Source organism: Anoplolepis gracilipes, chromosome 2 (genome assembly GCF_047496725.1).
Source record: "Anoplolepis gracilipes chromosome 2, ASM4749672v1, whole genome shotgun sequence".
Classification (NCBI taxonomy): Eukaryota; Metazoa; Arthropoda; class Insecta; order Hymenoptera; family Formicidae; genus Anoplolepis; species Anoplolepis gracilipes.
The window spans coordinates 3,830,465-3,845,443 of NC_132971.1; the positions used below are offsets into that span (position 1 = coordinate 3,830,465).

At 40.9% G+C, this 14,979-nt stretch overlaps 1 protein-coding gene across 8 annotated transcripts in view; it reads left to right on the forward strand.

The window, feature by feature from the left end:
* Positions 1–4,914: 4,914 nt before the first annotated feature.
* LOC140676158 (uncharacterized) overlaps positions 4,915–14,979 on the forward strand; it is a 144,497-nt gene continuing 134,432 nt past the window's right edge. For all 8 annotated transcript variants that reach the window (XM_072910920.1, XM_072910921.1, XM_072910924.1 and 5 more), the window contains exon 1: positions 4,915–6,412. In XM_072910920.1, the coding sequence (XP_072767021.1) occupies positions 6,022–6,412 (391 nt within the window). In that variant the 5' untranslated portion in view covers positions 4,915–6,021. The remainder of the gene's footprint in view (positions 6,413–14,979) is intronic.

Genomic DNA, 14,979 nt, shown 5'->3' on the forward strand with positions numbered 1-14,979 from the left:
GAGCGTCGAGGAATTCCATGTTCACTGGCTGTTTCCCGTCGAGGAGCCGTGTACGAGACGTTTCGGAAATCCAGAGATTAGTGCTACGAGCGGTAAGAGGATAACTCTTCGAGCAATTTGTTCGTACTTAAGACTCGCTGTCTTTGGTTGGTCCGCGAGATAAAAGAAGGAAAGATGGAAGCATTAAGTGTAAGCAAGTGCAACGGCAATGGCGGCGGCATAAGAAATATATCGGCGTCAGGAGGAACGTTCTTATACATATACCCGCGGAATGATGTACCGATCGTGCCCTACCCGATGTCTGGGAAAATGAGAAACGAGTCGTCGGCTCGAAGGGTCCCTCGAGTGAATTCGGGACGACCGTGATAGGAGATTGGAATGCGACGCGTGCAGTGCATCGAAACGCTACAGCAACTTTCAGACCCGGTGCTTTCTCTTCGCTTTGATGAGACTCGCGTTACCATCGTAAAGAATGTTCGTCCTTTCTAACAAACACTTATTCCCGTCGATGGTTGTGTCAATTAACAGAACTGATCGTGTACATAGATTGAAATTTATTCATTTAAAAATGAGAACTCAAATATTTATTTCTTGTCAGATAACAATAGGATATAGAATACCATTTAAATATATTACTGATAAAAAAATTTTTTAAATGCATTTATCCTACATTGTCCTAGTCTATCACGCAGATTCGCATTGCTGTTTGCACCATGTTGTTTGGTATAACTGCAGTTTTTTCCTGTATATTGGCTTTGAGTTCGTTAATATACAGAAAAAAATTACAGTCATACCAGACAATGTGGTGCAAACAACGATACGAACCAGCGTGATACTAGAGCAATGTATAGGATAAATGTGGAGGACATTTGATAAAAATTTATGAAAAAATAGTTTTTAATTTTAAAAAAATTAATAAAATTAAATAATATACTCAAATGCTGTTCCATCTCCTATTATATGATAAAAAATAAATATTCAAGTTATATTTCATTTTTTTTATTTATTGGAGAATTGTAATAATTTTTCCAAATAATACGCGATATCTATATCTACATCTATCATTTTGTTTATTTCTTTTTTACATTCTTTATTTTAATATTTCAATTTAATATTACTAAAAAAGTGTTTCTTTTAAAAAATTATATCTTCAAATCTTTTTTATACATATTTCTTTCTCTTGGAATATTATATTGTATTTTACTCTTTTACCTTTAATTTAAACACACATATTTAATGAATAAGCGGAAGCGAATAATCGCGCGAAACATTTTGCACAGATATAGAACAGCGGCTGCTTCATCGCACGACGTTGTCTAACATGTATCGAATTAATTATTAGCGCAGATATTCGTACAAACAGTGGAATCATTCGTTCGTTCGTATGGTATCGTATCGATTCGCCTCTTGCGACGATTTCCTCGCACACGCCGTCCGGCCGGCATTCGATTCGATTTAGCGAGCGTGCACGGGGCGAGCGTGCTCCAGGATGTAGTCTATAATCGCTTCCTCTGCCTAGCCAGCCGATTGGGTAGGCTGAGGGGTCGCTCTCGTTGTACGTATCCGCCGCGCGTGCACACAACGGCGGGGACACGATCGATTCCGCCGATCAATGTTCCCTAATACAGAGTGTTTGGTAATTGCCGCTAGCCGGATAGCACTGCAACTTCAGAAGGAACAAACATCCGACGGATAATCTTGGATAGCTGCCCAGATTTCAAGATTACTCGTTAATACTGCTGTTATCGGGTGTTGTAGAAAGATATGAAGGGGCACGTTTCAAGATTGAAGCAGATTGATAAACCGAGTAACAGAGAGAAACAACGTTATTAAACTGTGAAATATAGAACGTTTCAATACACGTCCTACATTACTCCGAAACAAGTAAAAACATATAAGTCGGAGTATAAACTATAAACCTCTTTTACCTCCTTAAGTATAAAATATTATATGTCTGTCAAGGACTTTGCGTGTGTAAGGCTATCGTGCACGCTCGTGTACCTCGCATGAATAACAGTTTCGCTATACCATAGATTTATGCGCTTGAATTAAATGATCGCCTGAGGTCTTAGAAAGATATGCAAGGACCTAGTACAAGAAGGCCCTCGTGTTCGCGAATTAAACGAATGAAATCTATGTCCGAGTAACTTACACGAGAGCGATAGTGGAGAGCATTGGACGTGAATTCACACGGTTCTAGCTCAAGGCATCGCGCTACCTCTGGGACCGTCGTTAATTAATAGTTACTAAGGGATGAGAGTCAAGCGAGGATATTACCTTGTTGCAAAGCATGACGAACCAATCGTCCAACAGCAATACGCTTAAAATCGAATAGAAGGAAAAAAGTACTGTCAAATAGAATGAGGAAATTTTTTTACCCGCACGATTTTGAACTCGAGAATGAAAAGATGAAAAATATTCCATTATTGAATCTATAAAAAGCACAAAATTTTGTTAAAACTCAATATATTCTGAACTGCATTTTAAGTCTCTAAAATTTAATTATGTAATTGACAAAACTTTAATTTTGCAAATTATTAACTAAACGAAATAAAAAATACTGCAAGTAATATTAGAAATGACAGAAAGTAAAATTTTTCGGTTGGTATTATAAATTATGTTATAAAACTGAAAGAGAGATAAAGAGATTCCAAGTAAACTTTGTACTACGAACGTTTGTGACCCTCCAACACTTGAAGATTGTCAAAACAAATATCAGTTTCGAAATGTCCATTACTTTCACGAAGATGGCACGCAAGCTTAATTTCATCCTTCGTCAGATATTATTTCGAGTCACATGAGAAATGTAAACATGAAACTAAAAATGTAAGATCGCTGAAAAAATTTTAACATATCGCTTACAAAAATTAAATTAAGATTTAATTATATGATATATACGCGAATTTAATTTCTTGTAGTGAGTGTGTCATCTTAACAAAGATGTCTTATTGCATTAATTTGGTTTATATTTTAAATTTAGAAGATTGTGTATGTACAAAGAGAATAAACACTGCGATTCTCTCTCTCACTCTCTCTCTCTCTTTCTCTTTCGATAAAGCTAGCGAGGTAGACCAACGAGACGATCGAGACCCTGTTCCTTATTTAGAACTTGTACGATCGAAGTTGAAACTATATAGAGACTATAAGCGGTTGTATACATTTCTAATTCATCACGTCGTTCCATATTGAGATAAAACGGATGACGGAGGAAGATAAACTGACAATATTTCTACCGAATTATTAAACATTATTAAATATGGTTTGTGAACTGAATTTGTATTCTGAATAGCAGAACGTGAAGAAAAAACTCTTAAATATCTTGAAAAACTATTGATTTTCATACAGTCTTGATAATTCATGAATATTATATAATTATAACTTGATTAGTAGATTTTCTTGATACTTTTGTTTATAATTTCACAACAAGATTTCAACGCTGGAAATTGAGTTTTTCCGAAACAAAATTTGGTTTCATTTTTAATTTCATTTTTCTTACGTTTATAGATTTAAGATTACGACAGAGGTTTAATTTATATAAAAATTGAATTATATAGAAATTTAATTCTATTTTGTACTTTGAATAAGTAATAAATGAACAGTTTCCTGTTTAGATATTTACAAAAAAAACTTTCAACAAAATTATAGGGTAAATAATTTAAAAAAAAAATGCTTAACGGATTTAATTGCTTAAAATGTCAAACTAGATGTTAGATTGAAAATTGAGATCAAAAGTAAGAGAAAATTTTCGACTCGGGCTATGACGCAGTAAGCCATTTAAAGATGTATGAGATACATTAAGATATTTTTAATCTAGAAAAATTGATCTCTCTCTTTCTCTCTCTCTCTCTCTCTCTCTCTCTCTCTCTCTCTCTCTCTCTCTCTCTCTCTCAAAATCTCTTTCTCCATCTCTCTTTTTCTCTCCCTTTCACTACATTCATGTAGTACGCAGTATTTCTAGTTGATTTTGTGGATAAACAGTAGAAAGTAAAATTCCTTCCAAACATTAACATTTTAATTTTTACCTTTGCATTGAAATTCTTTTCATGATAAAGCGTTCATTAAAACACGAGATGGTAACGTTTTTTAACGAGTATATACGAAATAATAAAAAAATTTGTTCTAGAAAAAGTATTTTTAATTGAAATTACGTACATACATATTACGTGTATACATATAGCAAGATCTCTGTACTCTTTCTTGTTTTATCTGATAATAAATCGTTTATTACTAAAAATCACGTATTCTAAAAATTTTTTTACAGATAACATTCTTGTTATTCACTATTAGATCTTTTACATAACAAAAATTATGAAATCATCATTAACTTTCAATCTTTAAGAAATATGAATAACTTTCTTATTGATAAAAAAGTTTGACTCATATTCTGTCTCTGGCAATATATGGAAACTCGATATCAGAGAAAGAGCAAAATTTTACGAGGATATCGTATGGACGATAATATGCGGACAATAAAAGACACCCGAGACATTCATCGATGAAATATAGGCGAACGCATCAGCATTCGCAGCCGCCACGTTCGCAGCTCGGCAGCGGCGAGGCCGGGACGAAAAACAATCTCCCCGATGTTAAAGCCGTTTACGCGCGTACGAAAGCGGAATACTCCGGCTTGTAATCCGAGTGGATAATGGACATCGAACGCGGAGAAAAAGAGAGGGAGGATGAGAAACAAAAAAAGGAAGAAAAAAAAAAGAGATCTATACCTTGTCTCTCTCGCTGCCGAATCCCATCCGTGGGGAGGGTGGTGGCGATGGTGGTGGATAGAGGTGGCGAGCGCGCAGCCAAGAGAATGAAACGCGGGGAGGTGAATCAGTGCGAATGGAAGTGGCCGTTAGGTCGACCGATCGCGTCCTACACTACACGCGCAACGCGCACCATCCGACATCCGACGTGCCGGTGGTAGAGTAGTCGCGCGGCGACGCGAAGACCGTCGAACATTGCCGAACATTGCCGAAGCGACGAACCCTCTGTCCTCGCGGCGTAGCGTCGCCCCACCACATCCAGTCGTACCGCGAATGTCATACCGTACGTTACGTATGTGCGTTGTCCCGTGCGTTTCTCCCTCGTAACGACGACGTGTGAAACGAGGGCCCGAGAATACGAAAACGTACGTTCGTTTGTACTACGCGGCGCTCGTCGGCGTCTCGTTCTCTCGCTCTCCCTCCTTCCCTTTTCATCTCTGCCGTCAAGTTTTGTTCTTTCGTCGAAGCTTTCTTCGAGAAGCGGCCAGCGATCGTCGAGAAGTTTGGCGCCGTCGGTGGACGGCGGCGCGTTTTCTTCCGTTCGAGATTTGTATCCGCAACCGCGAAGGAAGGGAAAAAAGGGAAAGAGCGACAGTAAATTAGGGGAGAAGGAGAGGCGGAGCGTATGCGTTGCGTTCGTGTTTCACGAAGCGAGCGGACACGAGACGACGATCGACGCCCCGCCGTCCGCCGTCGTCACCGGCCGATGTGTGGAAAGTGCGCGAGTCAACGAAAACGCGAGAACGCGACAGCACCGGCAACAATCGTACCGTACTGAAAGTTGCCGTTGAACGCGCGTCAGTTTCTTCAATTCGAGACAGGTTTCGTTTCGATCTGACACGCGCGCCGATCGTTGTCGTTGTTTATCACGAATAATCGAAATCGAAAACGTCGAGATCCCGAATAGAGGATCGGAAGGTTCCCCGCGACAATCGCGCGATCGGCAAACAGAGAGCGGGTGGGGAGGGGGCGCGATAAGACGGGGCGAGTGATCGCGTGAAGATGCATTCCAGATGGACGATGACGCCGCGACGTCTATAACGGTCTCGCCGTCAGGTACATCTTATTATTATTATTACCGCCTTATTATCACGTCGTTCGTTTACGCGAATTCGCTGCGCGAATCATCGACGGTGCATCGACGAGCGTTGCGCGGGTTATGACGCGCCGCGGCGCTTAGGGACGCTTCTCAAGCGCGTACCGGGAGAGATTCGCGAGTGCGTGCGTGCGTGCGTGCGTGCGCGACAAGACGACGACGACGATGAATACCGACCCGTCGGCCGAATCCTGGTCGTCGGTCCCGGGCAAGGGATCGTCGTCCTGCCTGGAGGCGTCGATGCCGCGAAAGTTTCGCGACGAGGCCCGACGCGCGGGGACCGCGGGCCTCAATTGGGCCATGTGTGCCATTTGCTTGGCCAGCCTCACCGTGTCCGGCATGCTCTTCTACCGCGAGCTCAGTCTCGAGGCCAGGATTGTCAGTCTGGAAGCACGCTGCCTGCGCGTCGAGGAGTCATCATCGCCAGTGGACGTCTTAGTGCAGAGGCTCAAATCGGAGGTGCAGGAACAGCTGCGACAGACGCAACAATTCGCCCCAGCCGAGGTCTTTAGGCCCAAGCGCGAAGTCTCTGATGCGCGATGCAACTGTCCTGCAGGTAAGTCATCCTTATCTTTGAAATTCTGACGCGCGTCTTGTTCTCGTTAACACTTTACTGACAGTGTAGCTCCGCAATGTACCATTATGTTGACAATTGTGTGCGTAGCATTTGATCAAGTATTGTCTGATTATTTCCAAAAATAATTATGCTTATAAGAAAAAAAATAATTTTCAGTTGTCATTCTGTAAATTATTTTATGATTATTACATTAATGTAAAAAATCACTAAAAAGTGGTTATGAAGGTATTAATATAAATAATTTTAATATTTTTAATTTACAGATTAAATTATAGATTAAATATAGATTACTTTTTAGCGAAAATAATTACAAATGTATAATCATCGAATTTCATTTGTTAATAATATTGTCACATAAATATAAAAGATACCATAATTTTTAAATTATACGTTATTTGATTGTAAATTATTAAAACAGATTCTCTGTGAAGTAATTAATTTTAACATTTATACATAGGAAAAAATTTAAAATTTTTAAACCTCTCTTTTCATCAAAATAATTATGAATATTTATAATCTGAACTTGATATTGTCCTAAATTTCATGATATCTCCATTCGAATACACGTGAAAATATTTGATGACAGTTGAAGAGAAACGAATTGACATACCAGTAGAGTACTAATCTCTCAGAAACGGTTGTGCTTTAATCTATAGCAATTCCAACATTGCGAAAGCATGTGGACTTTGCCGTTTTAACAAATGTCCCGGAACGAATTCTTCTTTGTGACACATAAGCCATGTGTCTTAGAAATTGTCCTGTAAAGGAAGTGAGCAATTTTTGTGTGTAAACCTATAGTTCGGTTTCCTTGCTTTATAAAGACTCTAAAAAGCGTAACTATCGAGTTTTCAGTTCATTTCCGGTAAAATGACCTAAGTATATATATAAAGAGATAAAGTAAAGATAAAGTGAAGAAAATTAGGAATCATTCTAAAAGGAAAGTGAGCCGTAAAAAATTTTCTCTCTCTGTTATTCATAACAAAATAAAGTTCGCAAAAGAAAAAAAAGGAAAAACGTAAAAGCGTCAGAAAAAACTGTGAATCTATAAGAATCGTGACCTTGGAACGCAATATGAAAAATTGTCCTCAAAAAGATCGCGGTAGCTAAATCTCATTTCTGACGATGTAGATGTTGACGGTTTCGGATTAAGGTCTCTCGCCATTCCGATCGGGTACCGAGCAAATGTCATCATGCACTTTTAATGGAATACGACATCGAGGCGCTCCTTTTCTCTCAGCGCTCTTATCTCGCCCGTCAACATTCTATCCGCGTGAGCCGAAGATCGCGACATAGAGATGCATCTTATGATCGCCGTTGATCGACTAATGCAAAGGTTCGTGTATACACAAGGGCGATGAGCTGATGATGCCTTTATTTGACCCATCGAAGGATGACCTAACTATCGAAAAGTGGACCGAACACGTAGACGACTTGGCAATCCAGTACAATTGGGATGATAGAGCGATCATGCGCTTAATACCAAGACGGTTGCGAAGTCATGCGCGACAATGGTATGATGCGAGGCCCCGACTAACAGGAACATGGGCGAAAATAAGAAAGTCGTTGCAGGAACAGTTCCGTAAGTCCGTCCCATTTAATAGGTTTCAAAGAGGCCGCCTTGTACGAGAGCAATCCTGGGCAAGCGCTGAGAGATTATTGTTTCCAAAAACTAAGTAAGATGCGCAAGCTAGATATAGTGATACCATATAAGTACCTGATTGACGCAGTGATCGGCGGGATCACAGACGAGAATGTCGCGAGAACGGTACGCTCTGCTCAACATAATAACGCGAATGAGTTGTACGCGTATATGAACACACTGGGCAATTTACCGACAAAAAATGAAAGAACAAAAATCGCGACGCATACTAAAAGTGATCGAAAAGACCGGGAGACCAGAGTCTCCGTGCCGGATCAATCGCGCGCGGCGAATGACAAAAACGCGCCGCCGGCGGCGGATCAAACAAAATCGCGAGTTGAATGCTTCAATTGCGGGAAGGCGGGACATATTGCGAGGAAGTGTCGTATGCCGCGGATAGAATGCGACCGATGTAACTGGTTAGGGCATCGCGCCGAGAAATGCCCTTTGAAGAAAGACGTGAACGCCGTAAATGAAATTAATAGCGTATCGAATTTATACGAGCGGTCGATAATCATTAACGGACGTAAAATTACCGGATTAATTGATACCGTGGATACACGCTAATATGAATGTCTGTTGCCGAGAAAAATAATATGGCAATAACGATAAGGTCGAATAACGTATTGAGGGGGTTCGTGGGTCAAATTACCATGAGTAACCGAGCGGCATCTTGTGAAATCAGAATAATGGAGGCGATGGCACGGGTTGATACTATCGCGGTGTGGGTGTTCCATGGGGTTTCAGGGTTAAGCCTCCTCACTACGGCAAGGTGGCGCACAACGAGGAGGTCGTATAACCACCTCATGTACGATGTGATAGTCGGTCGCGATTTCCTTGAGCAGGAACACATCGTGGTTATAAAAAGGGGCAAGGAACTAATATTCAAACAATTGCCCGCGATTAATGATGATGTGGAGCACCTCGTCGACGCCAATTGTTTGAGTCCGCAAACACCCGATATCGTCACGATAAGTACAGGCACGACTAGCGAAGTGGCGAGACAGCAAGGTACTGCATTATTGAGGGAATTTAGAGACTGCGTATCCTTTTCAATAGCGGAGTTAGGGAAGACGGACGCGACATCGTTGAGTATCCGTTGCACATCCGACGTGCCTGTCGCGTACCGCTCGTATAAATTAGCCGAAAACGAAAAGCGCGCAGTAAGAGGTATTGTCCAGAAACTCCTGGACAATATTATCATCCGAGAGTCGAATTCAGCTTACGCGAGTCCGGTGTTACTGGTGAAGAAAAAGGATGGCGAATATCGGATGTGCATGGCCTTCCGGAAGCTGAACGGGATTACGATCCGAGACAAATACCCCATGCCGCTAATTGAAGATCAGATTGACAAATTGGGAGGTAACAAATATTTTACAGTTAGACCTAGCTTTCGGATATTACCAGGTGCCAGTGGCGGCTGATTCCATCGAAAAGACGGCCTCCGTAATTCCCGAAGACCACTACGAGTTTTTACGAATGCCCTTCGGGCTGACGAATGCATCGGCCGTCTTCCAACGACTGATGGATAGGGTCCTGGGTAATCTGAAGAATTCGATTGCGTTTCCATACTTGGACGACGTGATCATACCGTCTCAGGCAATAGAGGAAGGGGTAGCGCGGTTACGTCAAGTGTTGAATACTTTCCGTAATCACCATCTGACCTTAAAAAAAGAAAAATGCACATTTTTTGCCGAGTCGATAGAATATTTAAGTAGAGAGATAAGCGCGCAAGGAGTTCGGCCAGGGCAAGGCAAAGTCGAGGCACTGCTACGCATGGAGAGACCCCGGACAGTCAAACAGGTACGCCAAGTCTTGTTATTTCAGAAGGTTTGTGGAAAACTTTGCGACCATAGTGGAGCCGCTAACAAGGCTGACCAGGAAGGATGTACCTTGGATGTGGCAGGACGAACAGGAATCGGCGTTTTGTAATATTAAGACGAAATTAACGTCCCGGCCGATACTAACGATATTTAACCCCGTACGACGTACGGAAAGTACACACTGATGCGAGCGCGATAGGGGTAGGAGCCATACTACTGCAGGAGAAGGACGACAAGATGGTGGTGGTAGCTTATTTTAGCTGGCAGGCCACCAAGGATCAGCAATGCTACCACTCGTACGAGCTGGAGACGATGGCAATGGTGTTAGCCTTGAGGTATTTCAAGGTATATTTACTAGGGATGCAGTTCAAGGTGGTGACCGATTGCAATGCGTTACGCCTAACCCTTGTCAAACGGGACCTGTTACCACGCATCGGCCGATGGTGGCTGGAGATACAAGAGTATACCTTCGACATCGAGTATCGGCCTTAATCTAAGATGGCGCATGTGGACGCACTCAGTCGCAACTCGATACAGATCTCTATAGAGGTGGCGCAGGTAGATGTAACGGAAGGCGATTGGGTACTGGCGGCACAATTACAGGATGAGCAGCTATCACGGATCCGGACCATTTTATTGGAAGGCAGAAAAACGCACGAAACAAAACATTACTTTGACAAATACATACTAAAAGACAACAGAGTGTATCGACGATTAAGCGATAAAACGATGGCGTGGGCGGTGCCGCGGGATGTACGCATGCAGATCTGCCGGTTATGCCACGATGACGCAGGACATTTGGGTGTCGAGAAGACGCTGGAACGCATACACTAATGTGAGTGCTGCCGTCCGAAGACGGCGAGCACATGCTACCCCGCCCTTTCGGGCACACGCTACATAGATTACCCAACTGTTTCGCATCCCTCTTCCATGCAACTTTGTGAGGTTCGGAATCTAAAGCACGCCAGCCTCGATGACTGCCAGCCTGGTAGCCGGCAGTCCGACCGCAGGAGAATCTCCTCGGCCTTAACACCTCTCCCCGGGGACTGCGAGCGAGCTCGCAGTGGGCTCCCCGGGCCCGAAGACTACCAGACCTTAAGCGTGTATCACAATGTGTCCCTGTGTCCAGGTGTCTAACTGATAGACATTAAGGGTGTCCCCCGCCTGGCGGTCGTCGGTTTTACACGCCCGGACACCGCTGGTGTAGTGTCTTCATGGAGGCGATTTGTTGGCCAGGAATAATACCTGGACCCGGATCATCGAGTGGTGTACACCAAACCCTCAACGCCTCCATGGGAAACTCCCACCTCGGCTCGGCCAAGGTGGGCCTATAATGTGCCAGAAAGGTGGAATGGCCACCCACGAGATACGGGGTTATCATCCAGCATCTGACAGGTACTGGAGACTCCCCATGTTCGATTAAGAGACTTGCTCACAATTATATCCCTACCACGCAAGAACGTGATCTGAGTGCCATACAAGGGCATGGCCTACCATGTGGGACGCATGCCAGCTGTAGTTCACTCATCGTTCTCTCTAGCCTCATTTGATTTTGAGGGATACGTTATGTAAAAGCATATCCCAAAGGGATGTGGGAGACTACCTATTGATACCCATTATCCATTACCGAGAGAGCCACGTGCTCGATCCCAGCTTTTGGGGCATCGGTATCTCCACGTCTCCATCCCGTAGGGCGGAACTGGAACGCATACAGCGGAATTACTGGTTCGCGGGTATGCGACGGTTCGTAACGAAGTACGTAAGGGCGTGTTTACACTCTGCCTATTATAAGCATGTGGCTGGTAAAAGCAGTGTAAGTTAAACCTTATAGAAAAGGTGCCAGTGTTATTCCATACGGTACACTTCGACCACGTCCGTTTGAGATGAGCCGTAGACAATATAAATTTATTCTGGTATTAATAGACGCTTTCACAAAGCTTGTTACCATAAAACCGGTAAGGAGTCAGAAGACGAGCTAGGTGGTAAGGGTGTTGACTAACTTGATACATTTGTTCGGAGTCCCCAACAGAATCATAACCGACAGGGGAACGGCTTTCACTTCCTTGACGTTTCGTACGTTCTGCGACACGTACGAGATTAAACACGTGCTAAACGCAGTTGCTATCTCAGGAGCAAACGGCCACTGTGAGAGGTACAATAAGACCATCATACAGGCGCTAGCTACGACAACAGCGGGAATGGACTCTCGCGACTGGGATAAATCCATTAAGCAGATACAGAGTGCTTTAAATATGACACAATAAAGTCAATACAACACCGACGAAGGCACTAATCCGTTGCGAGGTCAGGAGCCCCACGGAGGCACCCCTGTTGTCCCAGATTCAGGACACGATGCATCAGCTAAGCCTGGACGAGCTGCGTGCAGAGATCAAAACACATATCGGACAGGAACAATAAGCGCAGAAGGAGCGATATGATAAGACTCGACGAGAGGCCACCAAATACCACGACGGTGACCTGGTACTGGTACAGATCACGAGCGACCCGACAACGGGTAGTAGTAAAAAACTACATTCTAAGTTCAAGGGGTCTTTCCGAATTCGCAAGGTCCTCTTTAACGAAGTTGAGGACTTGCGAGAAGGATCCAGACAACGCCAAGCGGTAGTAGCGGCGGACCGAATAAAGCCTTGGATTACTATTCAAGGGGAGTGAACGAAGGAGTCACGAGACGAACTGATCTCGGTCGACTCAATAGAGTCGATCCGAGTCAGTTAATACGGACTGATCTCGGTCGACTCAACGGAGTCGACCCGAATCAGTTAATACGGACTGGTCTCGGTCGACTTAACGGAGTTGATCCGAGTCAGTTAATACGGACTGGTTTCGGTTAACTTGACGAAGTCAGTTAATAAAGGCTTGTCTCGGTTCAACAAAGATAAACCGAGCTAGTCAACTTGGTTCGCCTCAGAACGACACAACGGAGTCATCTATCTTGACAAGAAAAACCTCGCGTCTTGTTCTCGTTAACACTTTACTGGCAGTGTAGCTCCGCGATGTACCATTATGCTGACAATTGTGTGCGTAGCATTTGATCAAGTATTGTCTGATTATTTCCAAAAATAATTATGCTTATAGAAAAAAAATAAACAATTTTCAGTTGTCATGCTGTAAATTATTTTATAATTATTACATTAATGTAAAAAATTACTAAAAAGTGGTTATGAAGGTATTAATATAAATGATTTTAATATTTTTAATTTACAGATTAAATATAGATTACTTTTTAGCGAAAGTAATTACAAATGTATAATTATCGAATTTCATTTGGTAATAATATTGTCACATAAATATAAAAGATAGCATAATTTTTAAATTATACGTTATTTGATTGTGAATTATTAAAACACATTTTTTGTGAAGTAATAAATTTTAACATTCATACATAGGAAAAAATTTAAAATTTTTAAACCTTTCTTTTCATCAAAATAATTGTGAATATTTATAATTTGAACTTGATATTGTCCTAAATTTCATAATATCTCCATTCGAATACACGTGAAAATATTTGATGATAGTTAAAGAGAAACGAATTGACATGCCAGTAGAGTGCTAATCTCTCAGAAACGGTTGTGCTTTAATTTATAGCAATTCCAACATTGCGAAAGTGTATAAAAAGGTTCGAAGGTGCTGACTTTAGATATAAGGTATAATGGAATACCTTGTTAATCAAGTCAATATTAAACACGAAATGTTAAACAATAATGACAAAATAAGAACATAAATAATATAAACAACCAATCATGATGATCACACACATAAGAAATAATTAAATATATGAGAACATAAGTTCAAGTAAAAAATATTAAATTTAGTAAATATAACTTCAGGAAAAAGTTATTAGTCTTGCAACATATAAGAATATTATGCAAAAGGATTTATTGGACTGCATCGGTAATTTGAACAAATATAAAAAGAACTTTGATTTAAGCAAATACTTATCACAATGATAAGTAATCAAATAAACCAGTATAAATGATTGAACACAAAAATATTACTTGATACATATGTTTAAGAACAATTAAATATTTAAGAATAGGAAATATTCATAATAGCGAGAAAAATGTACATAAATATATATAACACATAAAAAGAATCGCAGAAATGGTGCGATTATAATGTAACACAAAAAAAAACAGTGAGTGATCAATATAAACATGTACATACAAAATACAAGACATATAAAAACACACAATGCAAGAAATGGGTAAAAATAATAAACACATACATATATCAAAATCTGAGAATTATACCAAATGCACTCAAATAAGTGTATAAACTTAAACTATAATAATTAATATTTATCGTTATACTAACAGATCACCCTATCAATGACGTCATTACGAGTGACCGAAATATTATAAAATGCAAATAAAACATATCATTCATCGATAATTATATATAACGCTATAAGTAATTATATATAACGCTTTAAGTATTGCAACCGAATTTATGATAGAATATTGCTAGAAAGACCATATTATAATCAAGAGAGAAATAATTGAAAATAACTTGAACAATGTGGTATCGCCAAGAAAAGTAATATTATAACAGTGTAAAAACGCTGTTATACCAATGAAATTATAAGATAAATTATGCAATTGTTTAAAAAAGGCAAAAGTAAATAGAAAAAGAAATAAACGATATGTCGTACAACAAAGTTAATGGCGACTTGAACGTCGAACCGACATTTGAAATGAGAGGTCAAGTATAAACGAAAATATATAATAGAAATAATAATAATAATAATAATTCACCTCGTATGAATTATGTGACGGATAAACAATAAAATTATGAATACATAAGAAACTCACCGATTTCCAGTAGATCTCACAAAATATATATTAGAAATATTTTACATATTACGGTCATCTGGTATTAGTCCTATGCGATCTGGGAAGTTATTACGGCTGCCGGGACCTTATCTCGCTCGCCCTTGTGGCGGCCGCCATTGATCCCTTATGGATAAAACTTATTTCCCTGTCTGATTTTGTAAGGCACTGTTTGTCTGGGACTCTTATGCCCCTTAAACAAAAAGGGGCTATTCACCACCTTTTATCGGACCT